Source organism: Camellia sinensis, chromosome 11 (assembly GCF_055761805.1).
Source record: "Camellia sinensis isolate YWXY chromosome 11, ASM5576180v1, whole genome shotgun sequence".
NCBI lineage: Eukaryota > Viridiplantae > Streptophyta > Magnoliopsida > Ericales > Theaceae > Camellia > Camellia sinensis.
This window is the reverse complement of record NC_138971.1, coordinates 170,242,535-170,261,741: the sequence shown is the minus strand read 5'-3', so window position 1 is coordinate 170,261,741 and position 19,207 is coordinate 170,242,535. Positions and strand designations below refer to the sequence as shown.

At 36.4% G+C, this 19,207-nt stretch overlaps 1 protein-coding gene across 1 annotated transcript in view; it reads left to right on the top strand.

The window, feature by feature from the left end:
* Nucleotides 1-311: 311 nt before the first annotated feature.
* LOC114299622 (glutamate--cysteine ligase, chloroplastic) overlaps nt 312-19,207 on the top strand; it is a 31,523-nt gene continuing 12,627 nt past the window's right edge. Inside the window, 4 exon segments of the mRNA XM_082895662.1 lie at nt 312-400; nt 584-734; nt 969-1,076; nt 1,565-1,657. Of these exon segments, the coding sequence (XP_082751788.1) occupies nt 312-400; nt 584-734; nt 969-1,076; nt 1,565-1,657 (441 nt within the window).

Here is a 19,207-nt window from a genome sequence, read left to right as displayed (position 1 = left end):
CTTGACTCCCTTCCGAGTCAGTCTAGTCAACGGTGACGCTAACCTGGAGAAATCTTTCACAAACCGGCGGTAATACCCAGCTAATCCCAGAAAACTGCGGATCTCAAATACACTCTTAGGCTGTGCCCAATCTTGCACTGCCTCTACCTTGGATGTATCAACAGACACTCCTTCCCTGGATACCACGTGGCTTAAGAATTTGACTTCTCTCAGCCAGAACTCACACTTCCCAAACTTGGCATACAGCCTATAGGCTCTAAGCAACTCAAGCACCACTCTCAAGTGTTCCTCGTGCATCAATTTCCATTAACATGAAAATTGATTTCCACCAACTAAATAATATTCTTGTTCTCCACAAGGCAACAATTACATTACCGGTTGGACCCATCCAAACGGATGTGTGAATCCCACCTAATTATTAGCACAAAGTTTCCGAAAGAAGAATAAACAAAAGCAATTTTTCCAACACTTCATTACTCCTTTCAATCCGTGTTACTTTTATATTTAGTGAATTGATTGATTGAAACATAATTACGGAAGATTTTCTCTATCTTGTTTTGAATTAATCATGTGGTCTCTGCAGAATAGGTACAGAACATGAAAAGATTGGCTTTGAGTTTGAAACTTTAAGGCCTATGACGTATGAACAGACAACAGAGTTGCTCAATGGTATTGCTGAGAGATTTGACTGGGATAGAATAATGGAAGGTGACAACATTATTGGACTTCAACAGGTAGACACTCTTCTATCTTGTTTTTCCAATAAAAAATAAAAATTTCTTCTTTAAATACATGGGAAGTTTTGAACCGTTTTCTCGTTCATGCATTCCTTCTTTATAAATCATGATGCTAGATTTTTTTGGGTTAAAAAGCAATATACATTTTTTTATTCTTGTTCTTTATGATTGTTTTTTCGTAAAGTAACATGCAGCAAGTTTGGTATTTGCTTTTGGTTTACGATTGTGCAGGGAATGCAAAACATATCACTGGAACCAGGAGGCCAATTTGAGCTTAGTGGTGCACCTCTTGAAACTTTACATCAAACTTGTGCTGAGGTTAATTCACACCTTTACTAGGTTTGTCTGAAACTATAATAATAGATACATAAATAATATAAAAAATTTAATTTATAGATTTTGGTATTTGTGAGCCTATTTGAGCCGAGCTTGGTTCTCCTCAAGCTTGGCTCGATTGCAAAATGAGCCTGAACCTCATTCATTAGCAAATTAGCCAAGCTTAAAAGAGCTTTAATTAAACAACCATGATACAAGTTGTTCATGAACCATTTGATTCGTTTGCAGCCCTACCTTCTTTTCAAAGATGCATGATTCATGTGTCATTTGATTCATTTTCTACGTTTTTGTGGTACTTGTTAGTTGTTTTTCTACTTGTGTTGTCTAATATAATTTCCAATCTGACCTTTGAGTTTTATTGTTCTTGTTCAAAATACGATTAAGGCTTTTTTCTCATGGTTCTTCTCCTGCTCACTTTCATTTGTTTTCAACCAGTTGGAAATATATAACTGCTGAAGTTGTTCTTATCTTTGCATGATACTGGTGAGTAGGTCAAAGCTGTCGCAGAGGAAATGGGAATTGGATTCTTAGGAATTGGTTTGCAGCCCAAATGGGGCCTCAAAGACACACCTATAATGCCCAAGGTATTATTTATTCTACTATCCATCCATTGGGTTTGGATATATTAAATTTACATAAATAGTAGATTAGGTGATGAAATTAATGGTGCAGGTGGCATATGCTCTCATATATCTCATGGACTAAAAAAGTTGAGGAATTTAGATGGAGTGATGGAGAAGATAGAATTCTTTTAGGCGTTACTATCATCTTATAGGAGTGTGGTTATAAATAAGACATATATCACTCAAAACTTTATTTCTTTATTTGTTTTTTTTTGTCCCAATCATCGTCAAACGTTTGGCCCCATTGTAAATATCAATGGTAGTGTTTGGAAGAGTTTTCTAAATATGATTTGAGAATAGAGTTGTATTTTGAGTTTCTGAGTTTTGAAATTATGATATGAGTGTGGAAGATTTGTTTGGTTGTGAGTTTGATAGGCCCAACCCTCAGATTTTCAAAGCCCAAAGCTGATAATGAACTAATAAATATCACTAGATTATTTGGGGCTTTGCACATATATTTTTTTTATTCAACGATTTTTTTTTTTTTTTGAAGGTAAAGGATAAAGATTTGTGTTAAAAGAGGTAAGGTTAGAAATTAGATAGGGAGAGAGAATGGACCCTTTTAATTTTGAATGAGCTTTTTAATTTTTCAATGAGTCAATTTATTTTAAGTTAGTTTGGGCCTTCTTTAATTTTTTTTGAATTTAAAACATACCTAATATATTAGGGATTTTTGGTGAAAAGCCCCTTCCATTGGGCTTATTTTGTGTGAAGCCCACAGAATTAAACAATGACTCCAAAAGCCCCTCAATTAAAAAAAATGTCATGAATTGACTGAAATGTCCTTCCATATAAGTGGGGAAAAATGAAACAATTAATAGTAAAAATTTTCTATCAATCAAAGTAAAATTTTACTGTCACTATCAAAGTAAATTTTACTATCACTATCAAAGTAAAATTTTACTGTCACCACAAGTCCAAAAGTCAATTTGTGTTGATAAAATTTTACTATGGTTTAGTATAACATTGTACTATATTTTAGAGTTAATTTTTACTATTAGGTTTGTCAAAGTTTGCCAACTCATACAGTGTGTCACCAACACAACTTGAGACATGAATGTAAAAGTAAAATTTTACTCTGTATAAAAGTAAAATTTTACTCTGAAATAAGAATAAAATGATACACTCTGAATCTAAGCGTAAAATGTTACACCCTGAATTTAAAAGTAAAATTTTACTCTGTATAAAAGTAAAATTTTACTCTGAATAAGAATAAAATGTTACACTCTGAAACTAAAAGTAAAATTTTACTCTGTATAAAAGTAAAATTTTACTCTGAAAAACTAGTAAAATGTTAGACTCTGCACAAAAGTAAAATTTTACTCTGTATAAAAGTAAAATTTTACTCTGAAAAATGAGTAAAATGTTAGACTTTGAATCTAAAAGTAATTACTCTACACAAAAGTAAAAAAGCGAAGGCAGTGTTTGTGGCGGCTGAAGTGTTTGGCAATGACCACCTCTTGACAGTAAAATTTTATTGTCATTTTAACACCAGAGTAAAATTTTACTCTAATTCTCACCAAAAGGCGAAAGCAACACATATAGAATGAAGGAGATGGATTACGAAATCAAAAGGATAATAATTTGAACAAAACTGGAATGCACATAAACTTACACTAATTAAAAAAAAACATTTAATTACAATATTTTAATTAAAACTAAAGCAAGAAAATATTTTAATTAATTAAAACTAAAGCAAGAAAATATTTTAATTAAAACTAACTTACAATTACAGTAACAGCAATTACAGCACAGGGTGTTGGTTTTCACTCAGAGCTCTTGGATTTTCAGAATATTGGTTTCTAAGAATTTTCAAGTCTGCCGAATGAGTTCAACTTGATTACAATATATACAAAATTAAAGAAAAGAAAAGCAGCAATTGACTGATGAAAGCAGCTGGCAGCGCATGGGTAAAGCAGATGCTGTCGGTTGCTTTCGGTTGATTGATTGAATAGTTGAGCAGCTTTAAACAAAAGTTGACTGGATGAATAGTGATGGTGAACAGTAAAAGTGAACAGTAACTTTTACTATTCATCACTTTCGGTGGAACATGTGAATAATGGAATCAATATAAATATAAATTGGCAGCTTTTCTCAAAAGAGTATTGACTGAAGCTAAGTTGTATCTATATGGAATCCAATGTTGATTATGCAAACGGATCCTGAGCATCTTGAAACTCGGGTCCTGAACATTGATTAGTTGATTCTTCAGAGGAGTGGGCATGTTCCGATCCTTCTTCTGAACTGTCTGAATCGGTGGATTGGGTTTTAGCTTGATTCAAAAGTTAATGGGCTAACTGGATCATATCTTCTTTGGATGACTTGGATTTATTCTTGGACTTGGTTTTGGGCTGAGCAGGAGGTGAAATGGGCTTTGCCTTCACTTTAGACTTTGATTTGGGCTTTGATTGGGCTGACTGGGCAGCAACAGCTTTAGACTTTGATTTGGATGATTTGGGCTTGGAACCACTGGATGAGGGGCTTCCAAGGTTGACTGGAGGAAGACTGGGTTGACTTCCTTGAGTTATTGCAGCAGTTGGGTTCTGCTGGGCTTTAGCAAGAGCAGGAGTTGGAGCATACTGATCAGGCGGGAATTCTTCCTGAACAATTTCAAGAATTCTGGGCACATTGAACTTTACCCACCATTTGACTGTGTGTTGGCGAATGATGATGTTATCATCAATCCCATATTGCCATTTAAATATCCATGGAATTTTGTATTTGGATATAAAGATTAGCAATAGTGGAAATTGACGTTGATGAGCAGTAAATGGATAAACAGAGGCAAAATAATTAACTATTGCATGGAGATCATTAGGGAGGATATCTGAAATGGCGCCATAGTGAGTCCACCATCTCAGAAACCAGGTAGGTAATTCAGATTTGAATTTTTGATCAAATGAGATGAACCAAGAATGACTGAAGGTTTCATTTTGGTACAAGAAAATCTTGAACCAAGCATCAACATAATCATGGTAATTATATTGAATGGGATAACCAGGTAAATCACGAAGCTGGTTAGGATTACCCCATTCAGCCATGGAAACAATGTTGTGAATATAAATTGAATGGTATAGGATCTTGTAAGCATAGGTTCGATCTTGGATTGGTTTGATCAAAATTGAATGGTGATGGAGTAGAATGTCTTTGTAATATGAGAGGGTTTTCTCTGGATGTGAAAGGATGAAATGGCATCCAGAGCCAAAATGGAATTTAGCAATTTCATTGATGGTTTGATTTTTTGGGTGACTGGGTTCTTTGTAGAACAGGTTAGTAACATGTGAATTGGTGTACTCAGATCGGGATGGTTTAATGGGGTTAACTGGGAATGGAGTAACTGAAACTGAATGGCCGGATACAAAGGGATCGACAGCCAATGCAGATGAGTAATCAGGACGATAGATGTTACCAAGAGTTTGGTAACGGTTAACCATTTCAAGTGAATGAGATTGGGTGACTGACTCCAAAGGAGGAGGGACAATAAGTTGATTAGGTTTACTGGAAGATGGGCCCAAAGCCTTGGAGGGAGGCCTTGGACGAGACATCTGTGGAGAAAGAAACAATGGTTAGCAGCCAGAAAGAAGATCTAAATAATCTTGATGGCGATGTAAACAGTTGAAGTTGTGAGCAAGTAAATTGTGACGGGCTTGAATCTGATGGTAATTGATATATTGGGCTCTTTTGGTAGTTGGTCTGGCTAATTTGAGACGGTGAATACGATGGGTAAGTTGTTTAATTTGGGTTTTGAAATAGGTAATTCGGGATTTATGGTAAGAAGTAAATGGTGCAGTCATCCCTTACCCCCCTGTAAAAATTCCCGGGTAAGAAAATCAGGCAAGGAATTCTGACAACCAGGTATATAGGTAATATCAAAATCAAAAATGCTTAAAATGGATTGCCAACTGTAGGCACCCCATTTTTGACCGTCCTCAAGACCTGGACGTCACCGTTTGAACACCCAGTGATCATCCAAGTTTGTGTTCGTTTGGAGTTCCCGGAAGTCCCGGCTACGCGCCTTGCCTCAGGATCTCCGAGCTTGACTGTTTAATGTCTGGTTTTGCACCAAACACTTGTGTTTTGCCTTGGAGGGGCAGGGAATGCCTTGTGAGGCATCCCCACACATCACCGGCCATAGCCACAGGCCACCGGCTGGCGTTTTGTTGCAGTCGGCACTTTTTGTTGCCGGTCGGCGCTCCTTTTTGTCAAAATGGCAATTTTGAGTAGCCGACCACTGTTCATCTACTTTATGTAGATATTTTGTGCCAGCTGTGATAGCTGGCACCAACTCTGCTTCCCTCCATACACGTGTATGGAGGGATTTCCCTCTAAGCAAGCTTGTTGTGTAAGCTTGGCAAGAGGGACTTCTATAAGAGGAGAGGTCTTCTCCTTGTTCTAGGTTAGAAATTTTGAAGGCAAAAACCAGAGCTTATACATATAGATACACCCTCTCTCTATATTTCCCTCTCTCTCCTCCCTTGTGTGTGTTTCTTGGCCTAAAAGTGTGCTTTTACCTTACTTTTGCACTAATACACACACTATTACACCTTGCTCCGAGATTGAGGGCTTTTGAGGGTTGATTCTTGAGTTTTGGGGCTGTTTTCGATCAAAAGAATAGGGCTGCATTGGCTGTTCTTGAGGTGTGCTTCAAGGGTGAGCACTTTGCTTTAGTTTCCCCAAACTTGCACTAGTCTTTTACCTATCTTGCTTGCTGATTTAGTTTTTGTGCATAACATAAAAAAGACTTATATTTTCATGCTTAAGAACTTTCATTAAGGGTCCTTTGTGGTTTGAATTCAAACTCACCCTCTTAGGCCTTATTTGGCCTTTTTTGTTGCCTCCTTGGTAGGGCCTTGTTTGCTTAAGTGTTTTGGTCTTCTCACCACTGAAAACTAGTGGATTTTCAGTGGTGAGGAAGGTGGTTTTAAGTCTTGCATAGGGGAGGGACACCCGTCTCCCTTCATTGTCTTATTTCCTTGCATTTTGGCTTAAAGGGTAACATGCATGCTAGATTGGTTTTGGCCTTATTTTAGAACTTTTTGGGTGTCCTTAGGTCACATATGATTTCTGTTTTTGGTCGGATTTGTGCCCTTTTGCATGCTTGACATACTTGCTTTACATTCCTCTATTTGGCCTAGAAATGCATCTTGTGTTTAGGCCATGATTCTTGCATATGTTGGCTTAGTTCCATGAAGGTGTTGGCACTATTTTACCATGTTTAAGGCCTGTTGGCCATCTATTTCAGTCATGCTTGCCTTATTTGGTGTCCTCTCTTTGTGTTTTGGCTTGTAAGCTTTGAGCATTTTGACTTCTAGCATGCGTAGCTATGACCATCCTCATGATTTGGCATCATTTAGGATCATATTTCAGCCCATAAATCATGTTTGTATGTGTACATGAGTGACCTCTTTCATGTTTTGAGGGTATGCCTTTTATGCCTAGATATGAGCTTTGGTGCATGCATCTCATTGGAGCCACTTTAGCTGCCATGTTAGTAGGTTTTGGGGTCTACTTTCGCATGCTAAGTTTCTGTTTCGGCTTGTCCAATTCATGCCATGAGGGGTCATGTTGGTGGAAATGATGTGCCCCCTTTTGTGCCTTAACCTTAGGACCATCGGCTTGCTTATTGGCATGAGTATTTGTCCACCTTTTTAGGCACTTTTGGCCACTGTTTTGGGGTGGATCAAGGTCTGCCCTTTTATGGTTTAAGGCCCCTTTGCATGCTTGTCTCATGTCCATTGCATAATTGCTTCATTAAGTGTTGTAATATGTTGATCCTATTGCTTAAATTGTCCATGTTTGCATTGCATTTGTACTTTTGAGTCATTGTTCCCATAACATGCATTGCATTACTTGGTTTGGGGTGTCAAACCAAGTGTGAGAGTCAAGGAGCGTTCATACTATAAGTGATGTAATGTGCCTTGACTCTCAGTCACCGGGGCCCTTGACTTCGGTATGATAGGGTCTTGGTCCTCATTTGTGTGATTGCATGCATTTTTATATCAAGGGGCAAGCTTGATCTCTTGGGCTATCATGCACCATTGATGGCTCGAGGATCGAGGGCCATGCTTCCCTGAGTTCAAAGCATGATGGGAAACATGACCATGCTCACATGTGCCTGAAATCCCATGCCATACACTGTCTGTCCTCTGTTGCTGTCAAAACTGTCTTCTGCAGGAAGTTTTTGCCGACCGGCAGAATTTAGTGCCGATCAGCCATGGGTGAATGGCCGATAACTCCATCAGAAGCTGATGGAATTTATACATTGCCGGTGGACATTTCCTCCAGCCGGTGGTATTCTGCAGTGTGCAAGGAACCTGTCCCAGAATTTTGGCATTTTTCAGAGAAGCAAGGCAGTAAAAACAGAGGCAGCAATGGTATGGTGCGGGCTTTCCGGACGAGACGGGTTCGAGCATGCATCGTTCGCGCATCCCGAGGCAGGGGTCGTGGCTACCTCTCTTTTTCTTACATTTATTCTGTTAAGTAAATTATTATTATTTTTTTTTTGGTAATAATTTATTTGTTTACTATTCGGACTGTAATATTTATTTGTACCCTTCGAGTGAGGGCAATTGTGTAATAAGTGTGCGTGAGTGGGTGCATGTCTTCCAACCCCACATCTTTCTTCCCTTTTATTTACCCGCTTTTGATGGTAGACTAGGGCATCTTTAAAATTAGCATACCTTATGCAATGCATGCGTGCATTCATACATTTGCCATGCATGCACCAGGCTCGGCACATCATTCTAACTGCATTTGTGCTTCAATTTCAAATTGAATACGTGATAGTTGTAGCATTTCACATACCATGTTTAGGTTAGCCGAGCCTATCTAATTGCATCCTGTATGTGCTGCATTAGTCAATTCAACATGAACTAGGATCACGCATGTTTGCTAACCAGTTTATTGTTTTGGCTTGGAGTACAATGTAAGTATTTTATGCTTTAGCATCTCGCATGCGTGTGAATGTTAACATGATAGCATGCTTACCATGTGGCTAGATGCTTATGTGATAAACTGTTTGAATGCCTATGGGTGAAGGTTGGATTGTCTGAGTTGGAAATACTCGTTGAAATCCGTGTTTTAGCCTACTTGCGGGTAGCAAATTCCAAAACATTTTTTCGAAACAAACGGATATGCAATGCTTATTTCCAAATTAGGCAATCTAGTCTATACTTATTTGCTGTGCGCATAACATAGTAATTCTAGGCTAATAACTGGAATAAGAACACATGACATTTTCAAAAACGGATATCACGGTTAGTAGAGGCCGATCTTCGGATCGGGCGAGAGGGGGTGCTCATAGCTGACCTTCCCCAATCATACCCTAGCTCCCGAGCCGAGGCAACTCTGGTGATGACGGACACGTGGCCTTTGGCACCGAGTCAGGGTTTCCTAAATTCCCCCATTTTAAAATATTTAGGTGGCGACTCTGTATCTGGCAAAGCAGTCCATGTTTGACACTTCTTTCCTAAAATCTGTTTTCTCAAAACGATTTGCCAGATTTGGACTCTTTGGTTCAAGATTAAGAACCGTGACACAAATCGAGTCCGAACTGTAGCGGGGTCCCCCGCGGACGTGCTACACCAACGAGCAAAAATTTGTTTACTAGCAAGATTTTGAACATCTTTTTCCAAAACATATTTAGCAGATTTGCAATCAACACGAAGTAGAAATTTTTGATTTAAAATATCATCTTGAAATTTTTGAATACATAAGACAGTAAATAAAATTTCTTTTTTAATTGTACTATAATTTAATTGTGCTTTATTCCAGACACTAGAATGATGACGAACAATTTGTTCAGATGATTGAGGAGTGACTTTCTGAAGAAGAATGCCACCATAACCAATATCGGAGGCATCAGTTTGAATAATTTTGAATGAATTTTCAGTAGGAATACCAAGACAAGGAAGTGACTTAACATATTGTTTGACTTGTTGAACAATAAAAGTATGAACAGAAGACCAAGGAGGAGGGTTATCCTTTAACCTATCAAACAGAGGTTGACAAGTTTTTCTGAGGTCTTTGTAAAATTCAGCAATATAATTGAGGGAACCTAAAAACCTTTGTAATTGGGTTTTATCTAAAATTTCATCAGGGAATTTGGACGCAAACTCAATGGATCGACTAATGGGTAAAATAGTATTATGATGAATATCATAACCTAAGAATCGAACTTTAGTTTGAAATAATTTAATTTTAGGAGCAGAGATGACAAGACCATGACTTTTAATTGTGTAAAAGAATGCAGTTAAATGTTTCCAATGTTCACTAATGGATTTTGGAAAAATTAATATGTCATCAATGTAAACAATTGAAAAATGGCTAAATGGATTGAATATGTCATTCATGATGTGTTGAAATTCACTAGGAGCATTTTTTAATCCAAATGGCATGACATTCCATTCATATTGGTCAAAGGGTGTGTTGAATGCAGTTTTATATCTATCTTTAGGATGAATTTGAATTTGCCAAAAACCGCTTTTCAAATCAAATTTACTGAAAATAACAGCTTGACTAAGTCTTTTAATCAAATCTTTTTTATTGGGAATAGGATATCGGATCCATTCTAGAACAGCATTTAAGGGTTTATAATTAATAACTAAGTGAGGGACACCTCTCTCTAATTCAGCATTTTTGTTAACATAAAAAGCAGGGCAAGACCATGGTGATTTACTTGGACTAATGATGCGGTTGTTTAATAATTCATTAATTTCTTTTTTACACATTTCAAGTAACTCATGATTCATTTAAATTGGTCTAGATTTAGTAGGAATTTGTCGTTCATCAAAATTCTTAATATAAGGTTAATTAACTACATGCTTTTTCCTATGCCAAAATGCAGTAGGTAATGTAGAACAAACAGTAGATTCAAGTTTTAATTTGAAATCATTGATTTGAGAAATAACAATTGGATCAGTTAATTGTTGGTCAATGCGTTTATAATTAATTTATTCTTTAAGAAAATTTAAATGCCGAGTTAAACGATTAATTTTATGGGAAATAGAACAATCTTTTAATTGATTTAATTTTAACATTTCAGGAGGAAATAAAAATTTGAATGTAACAGGTTGACCTAAAACGTGTGTAGTTGTTCCTGTACTAGATGTAGTAAATGGATATAATAAATAGATAAATGGGGAACCTAAAATAATTTTGTCAGTCATATTGGTAACTAAAACAAAAGAGGTTTTAAAACATACATTATCTTGGCAAACATGAACTTTAGGTAATTTATATTTGATATGCATTTTACTACCATTAGCAGAAGTTAATTTCTCTTGACATTTTTCATAATATGTAGTAGGAAGTAAACCTTCTTATATACAATTTAAATCAGCACCAGTATCAATTAAAGCAATTAATTCTAATTCAAAGTCATTGATAATTATTTTGATTTTAGAATACCATTTTTGAATGTAAAGTTTATTAATTAGACTTAACCTTTTTTCTTCAGGATTGTTGGATTGAGATTGGTGTGATCGATTATCAAATATCAAATTATCAGGATTAGTGGGATTAGAATCATGTTCAGATTCATGTGGAGATTCTTGATCATTATTGTGGAAATTATCTAGACTTTTATTAAGTTTTAAAGTGATAATTTCGTCTTCTAATTTTTTATCTTTATTTTGTAATTCTTTGATTGTTTGTTTAATGTGATTGATTTCTTGTTGTAAATCTTGTAATGTAACTTCTTTTTGTTTATTTTTAAATCTATCTAAGGTTTTGGATAAACTAATTATGGGTTTATCAAACTTAGGTTTATTATCGGAATGAATTAATAATGATTTTAATTTATCAATATATTTTTGTTTTAATTTGGGATCATCTAATTTACTAATTAATTCAATAAGAGCAGATTCTTCTTGAGTGTTTTTGGTAAGAACAGTAATTTGTTTAACTCGTTTACAACAAATATCATTACATCCTATATTAATATTGTTATCAGAATCATCACTAGGTGATTGGTAATCGGATGAAGTATTGGGATGATCAGAAGAAGAGGAACTACTAATAGATTGATTCAATTGAAAGATTTCATATAATTGATTTTTGGAATTGTCATCAATTTGAAGTTGATTAACTCGATCTTTTAATTTTTGTTTTTCTTTACATTTATTTGAATAATGACCTTTTTTACCACAGTTATAACAGGTAACATCTTTGATATTTTTAGATTTTGGATGTGATTTGGATTTATAATATTTCTTTTAGGTTTAGTATAGAATTTATCATTTGATTTGGAAGGTAAATAATTCTTTTTATATTTATTAGAATATTTGTATGATGATTTATGTTGTTTATGTTTGGAATATTTGTGTGATTTCCTACGAGAGGGTGCAACAGGAGGTAAACCATATTGTTCACAGAAATTGCCTAATTCATAATTAGCTTTATGTTTATCTTTATTAGCTTTTTGAGTAAGTTTAAGATCAATACACATTTTTAAACCTTCTTTTTGAATAGTGCTAATTATATCACCATATGTTAAATTATCATATTCAATAACGCCAGTGGGTTGACTAAGTACATCTCTAATTTTGTGAGCAAATAAGCTAGGTAATCCATTAATAAATTTTTCTTTCCAGAATGATTTAGTACAATCTTCTCGTAACATAACTCGAGAGGTAAATACATCCTTATACCATCGAAAATCACTTAAGGTTGGACAGATAAGATTACTAAGTTGATCATGTATGCGAGAATATATATTTGTAGGGGTACCAATGATATGTCGGACTATGGTATAAATTAATTGATTGATTCCATCAGGGTGACAACATCCAATAGTTTCATCAAAAATAGGTAAACCATTTTCATCAGTTTGATTGGCATAAATGATTGAGTCACATTGTTCTTCAGTAAGGTATTTTTCCCACCAAGATTTGAGCATACCAGTAAAATCGGAAGTAATCAAAGAAACAATTTCAGGTTGAGAATATTGGGGATAATTACTGAGATAACTATTTGCTACCATAGATAAATGATTTAATTTTTGAAGGATTTGATCTTCGCTAAGATCATCAATATTCCATTTGTATAATTTTTTAGCAGAAACAGAAAATTGATTATTAAGATTAGTTTCTTCAAACTGGAGATCAGGTGGAGTAGGTCGAGAATACCAGTTTTTGGTAGTTTGGGGATTAACTTTGGGATAATGAATTTTATTAAGATTAGAAGATTGAAATTGTTGGGCTAATTGATTTATTTCATTATCAGTAGTGTCGGTTTCAGATTGATCTAAAACAGTGTCGGTAATAGGTTGTTGATTCAAAACAGTAAGACCTTTATCTTTGGATGTAGAAGTATCATTGGGAGTTAATTTAGTAAATAAGTGTTCAATAGCATTGACAGTAGATTGATCATTAGTAACTAAGCTAGTTCGTTTGGAACGATGACTAGGGAGATTAAGTAAAGGTTGATCTAAGGGTTTAGTAGATTTTGCGGATTGTTCATCTAAATTAATTTCTAGTTTATCTAATTGTTTACCAATGGTTTTTAGACATTGATTAGTATAATTATTTTGTTCAATAACTTTTTTAATTTCAGGATCAGTGTCAGGCAATTTAAAAGGAGAGGCTGGAACTTCAGAACCTTGATGATCAATAATTATATTTTCTAATGGAGGATGATTAGAGCTAACAGAAGTATTGGGAGAAGTTTTCCATTTATGTTTTGTGATTATGTTGATCTTTTTGTAATATTGATCCATATAGTCAAAGAAAGATAATTCAAAACCATATTGGACCATAAAATCGTACCATTTTCTGGTTATTTTGGATTGTTGAGTAAAGTCATATTTAGCACGATAAGCATGTCTTTTACTTCTATTTTCTTTGGATCTAAAATCAACAAGTAATTTATCTAAATCAGGAGTAAAATCTTTTTTGATTGTCATTAATTGGGGATTCACTGGTGGTATAAATTCTTCGAAATCAGTTTGAGTTGGAGAAGTATTTGAAGCAATATCTTCTTCTGGAAAATGTGTGGGAGTAGTATAAACAAGTTTACTGATCTGAGAAGTGGTAGAATTATCAATTCCTTTTAATTTATTTTGGGAAGTTTGGTTGGTTTGACCAAGATGTATTTGACTATATTTTCGAAATAAAGGAGTATTAAATATTTCATCTTCAGTTGTAATTTCAGTAGGGACACTAGATGTACTATGCCTAGAGGATTGAGGGCAAAGTTGTTGACCTAGAACTTACTGATGAGTTACTTCTAAATAATCGATTCATTGTTCTGTTTAATTAATCAGTTTTACAGAGCAATAGAATTAGAGTAAAATTTTACTCTCATTATCTGAAACAAAAAACAGAGCAATAGAACCAGAGGAAAATTTTACTCTGGTTCTGTCAAATGAAATCAGATAAAAAACAACAAAAATAAATCAAAAAAAAAAAAAACAAACAAACAAAAACAAAACAAATTAATCAACAAATCAACATATCTAATTGAGAAGAAAAACTTCTAAAACTCGATCAACAATCACAAATCTCAATGAAACTCTCATTTAATTGAGAGTGTTGATCGTCGGCGGCGAGATCGTCTATTGTTGACCAAGTGAGAGATCTTTGGCTGCGAGATCTTTAGATTTGGAGATCGTCTTCATCTATTTCGTTCCTGCGAGATCTTTAGCTCAGATTTCAAATATTTCAAATGTATGATACGCATATATAGAAGGGCAATATTGTGATAAAAAAAAAGAAATTATAAAATGTTCTTATTAAGGTAGGCATTTCCTACTCAGGGGCTTTTTGAAATAAAATTGATTGGGTTATCCTTTACCCTAATAAAAAGGCCCAAAAGGGGGTTTCACCAAAATCCCTGTCATGACCCGAACCCGCCCCTATGGGTTAAGGACATAACCGGCCAGTAATCCTGAGATTACCTACGGCCTCAATACTAAAACAAACGTAACTCAACGGAGTAAAAGGGCCAAACGGAAGCACAAATTTAAAACTTTGTCCACAGAGCCGTGCTTATACGCACATCAAACAAACCACTTACATAGACGTTAATAACCCACATCAAAAGTACAATACCATAAAATTCTTTATCGACAGGATCATTCAAACTGAGTCAACCCATAACAGAATATATACAAATATACATAAAGTCCATGCCAACAAGACATAAGGTAAATACATAACAAAATGGCAAGGATGCGTCTCGTGCGTGAGACATAAGGCTGACTCTCCAAAACTCGTGTTGTTCCTGACAGACTTCATTGGGGCTGGGTTTGGACCTCCCTTGGCTCACCTACAAAGACATAAATGAGCGTGACCGATAGCCCAGTGAATAATATCAAATACAGAAGTTATATAACAATATGTAGAACAACATGCTCCAAACGGCCTTGGGCCCAATTCATACTCTATTTAACAGATATATATATAACTATATGAAATTCAAATCAAGTAACTGTAGTTCCAAACATTCTGGCCTTCGGCCCATTCAGATTTCCATTCATGGCAAAACGGCCTTCGGCCCATTCACTTATGTCGAAACGGCCTTCGGCCCATTCATTTATGTCAAAACAGCCTTCGGCCCACTCGTTCATGTCAAAACGGCCTTCGGCCCACTCATTTATGTCAAAACGGCCTTCGGCCCACTCGTTCATGTCAAAACGGCCTTCGGCCCACTCATTCACGTCAAAACGACCTTCGGTCCGTTCATTTCTATCAAAATGACCTCCGGTCCATTCAGTTCTATCAAAACGACCTTCGGTCCATTCATTTTTATCAAAACGACCTTTGGTCCATTTATTTCTATCAGAACGACCTTTGGTCCATTTATAATTATCAAAACGACCTTTGGTCCATCTATTCATTCATGTCAGACTTTTGTCCACAATCCCAATTAGCAACTCATAAGCTTATAAGGGAATACACAATTGGACATTAATAAGCTTTCAAATATCGATATTACTCACAGTGATCGACTTGCGGATTTGCCCTGGAGCTTGACCCTACACATTTCATGAACACAAAAGGGGTCACTAACAGTTCAATCCGTTCTTTGATTCACATATTCCTCTTTAGGCTGTATTCTTATCTCATTAACTCATTTACAATGCTTAACATATGCCTAAGAGTACTTACAAGTGAAAGAGAACGGAAAACAAAACACAGAATGAGCATACAAAATTTTAGAGAACAGGGTCCCCGCTCGAGCGTGGAATTACCCACTCGAGCGGACCCTTAAGGCCTGCAAAAGTACTGGTTGCATGAAAAATACACTCGAGCGTGCAATAGAGAGCTCGAGCGGAAGGCTTGTCTACAAAAACTCCCCGCTCGAGCGTGAGATATCCCGCTCGAGCGGACATCCAACTCTGCAACAAGTCCTGGGAGCACGATTTCTCCGCTCGAGCGGCACTTCCCCCACTCGAGCGGACGTCAAAATTCTGGAAATTCTAGGTTGTGTTCTTGAGCTCCAAATCGATTTTCCAGCTACATTACTTGCATGCAATGGCTCAAATCTCAAATATAATCATACCAACATGGCACCAATGCAAGATTATAACATTATGAAGCTCAATTTCTTGATTTATCCACATGCATGTCCCAAAATATGTCAAACTCAACACCAACATAACAAACTCATGCATTCAAGCTCATATCTTCTTAATTTGTACATGCATGTAATGAATTAGCCACATTCTCAACTTAGATAACACAAATGGTGATCAAAACATGAGTTTCCTTTAACATTTCACATGGATTATACACATTTGTGTTCAAACATGCAATTTCAAAGTAAGTCTTTACATGCATGCACATATTAAGCTTCAATTCAACAAATTCAACACAATTTCATTTCAATCTCACTCTTGATCACCAAATTAGCGTGAACACACAAAGTTACAAACTATTATCTAAGAATTACTCACCTAGAAGCGTTGATCTTCTAAGCTCTAGTCAATTCTTGAGCTAAATCTTCAAATTCCAAAGATTGAACCAACAATTACACAATTCTCTCCTTCCCCCTCTCAACAGCCGGCTCTCTCTATGTTTTGAGTCCCAAGTTCAGTCAAATGAGGTGAATAAGAGGGAATAGGGAGTATAGAGACTTACAACAAAACCCACTAAGGCCAAATAATATTAATAAAGTAACTGGGCTCTAATTTATCAATTAAATCGACTTAATCTGACCCAAATTAATTTTTCAATTAAATTTTACCGTAGGCTCTAAAAATTATGCCAATCACAATGGCGTAATCGATTTCGGGTTCCGTGGCCGATAAGGCCTTCAATTTAATTTCCAAAGCAGATCATTCAGATAGATATTCCTACGGTGAACAGATAGAATTCCAAAATCACATATATTCACATAATGTCACACAAAATCATATCAAAACATATAATCACATACGTATTGGGGACCGATTAACATAATACGGAACAGGGGTATCACAGTCTTCCCCCCTTTAGGAAGTTTGGTCCTCCAAACTTAAGTTACCTTTGTCGGGAGACAAATGTAGATAGCCTAGTCGCATTTCCTCCTCTTTTTCCCATGTGGCATCCGTACCATAGTGTTCCTTCCATTCAACTTTCACCATTGGAATGGACTTGCTTCTCAATTGTTTCACCTACCGATCAACAATTCGTTCCGGTCATTCGGCATATTTCATATTTTCATCAATAGCAACCCGGTGATAATCAATCACATGTAACGGGTCTCAGAGATAACCCCTCAACATCGACACATGAAACACATTATGGATTTGCTCGAATCCTGGTGGCAAAGCAAATCTGTAGGCAACTGGACCAAGCCTCTCCAAAATCTGAAACGGCCCAATGTAACGGGGCGACAACTTGCCCTTTTTCCCAAATCTGACTTGGCCTTTCATCGGAGAAACACGGATGAACACATGGTCACCAACCTCATACTCAAGAGGTCTTCTTCGAACGTCTGCATAATTCTTTTCTCGGTCTTGAGCTGTTTTGAGCCTTTGACGAATAGTCTTGATTTTCTCTGAAGTGTCTTGCACAATTTCTGGCCCAAGCAAAGCTCTATCCCCGACCTCTGTCCAACAAATAGGTGATCTACACCTCCTACCATACAAAGCCTCGTATGGTGCCATACCGATGCTGGAGTGGAAGCTGTTATTATAAGCAAATTCTGCAAGTGGCAAATAATCTTCCCAACTCTCCTGAAAATCCAAAGCACACATGAGAAGCATATATTCCAATATCTATATCGTTCGTTCTGACTGTCCATCTGTCTGTGGGTGGAATGCAGTACTGAACCTTAGTTCTGTTCCCATAACTTTCTGCAAACTCTTCCACAATCTAGATACAAATTTCGGATCTCTATCTGACATAATAGATACCGGAACTCCGTGTAAACGGACAATTTCATCAACATAAATAGTAGCCAATCTATAAGCAATAAATGTAGTTTTGACAGGCAGAAAATGTGCAGATTTAGTCAGTCTATCAACTTCAACCCAAACAGAATCCATACCTCGAGAAGTCCGAGGTAGGCCAACAACGAAATCCATAGTCACATGTTCCCACTTCCATTCAGGAATAGGAAGGGGTTGAAGTAGACCACTTGGTTTCTGATGTTCAGCCTTGACTTGCTGACACTGAAGGCACTTGGACACATATTCTGCAATCTCTTTCTTCATTTTAGGCCACCAATAGGTTTGTTTCAAATCCCGATACATTTTATTGTTACCCGGATGCATAGCAAATATGGACCTGTGGGCTTCATCTAAAACCCTCTTCTCAAGTTTCGGGATATCAGGGACACATATTCGGTTCTAGAATTTCAACATTTCATTCTCAATGCTAAATTCTGCTTTTGGACTCGCCTCAAATTCATCCATTACCTTTCTGAGGAACTCATCCTCTTTCTGTTTCTACTTGATTTCATCAATAATTGCCGGCTCGACTGTAATAGCGGCTATCAATCCGCCCTGTTCACACACTACCACTTCAATTTCAGACTTCTCAAAGTCTTGCAAAATCTCCCTTTGTTCGGTAAGCAAACAAGCCATACCCCCTATTGATTTTCTGCTCAAGGCATCAGCCACTGTATTAGCCTTCCTGGGATGATACTGAATCTCTAGATCGTAGTCTTTTATCAATTCTTGCCATCTTCTCTGATGCATATTCAACTCTTTCTGCGTGAAGAAGTATTTCAGGCTCTTATGATCCGTATAGACTTCACACTTTGCCCCATACAAATAGTGCTGCCAGATTTTCAAGAAAAAACAACTGCGGCCAATTCTAGGTCATGTGTTGGATAATTCTTCTCATGTGGCCTCAACTGCCAAGAGGCGTAAGCAATAACCTTTCTGTTCTGCATTAACACACAACCCAAACCCTTATAAGATGCATCACTGAAAATCACAAAATTTTCTGTACCTGAAGGTAGTGTCAAAATTGGTGCAGTAGTCAATCTCATCTTCAATTCATGAAAAGCTTATTCTCTTTCTTCATTCCACTCAAATGGTTGCCCTTTACGTGTCAATTGGGTAAGAGGCACGGCTAATTT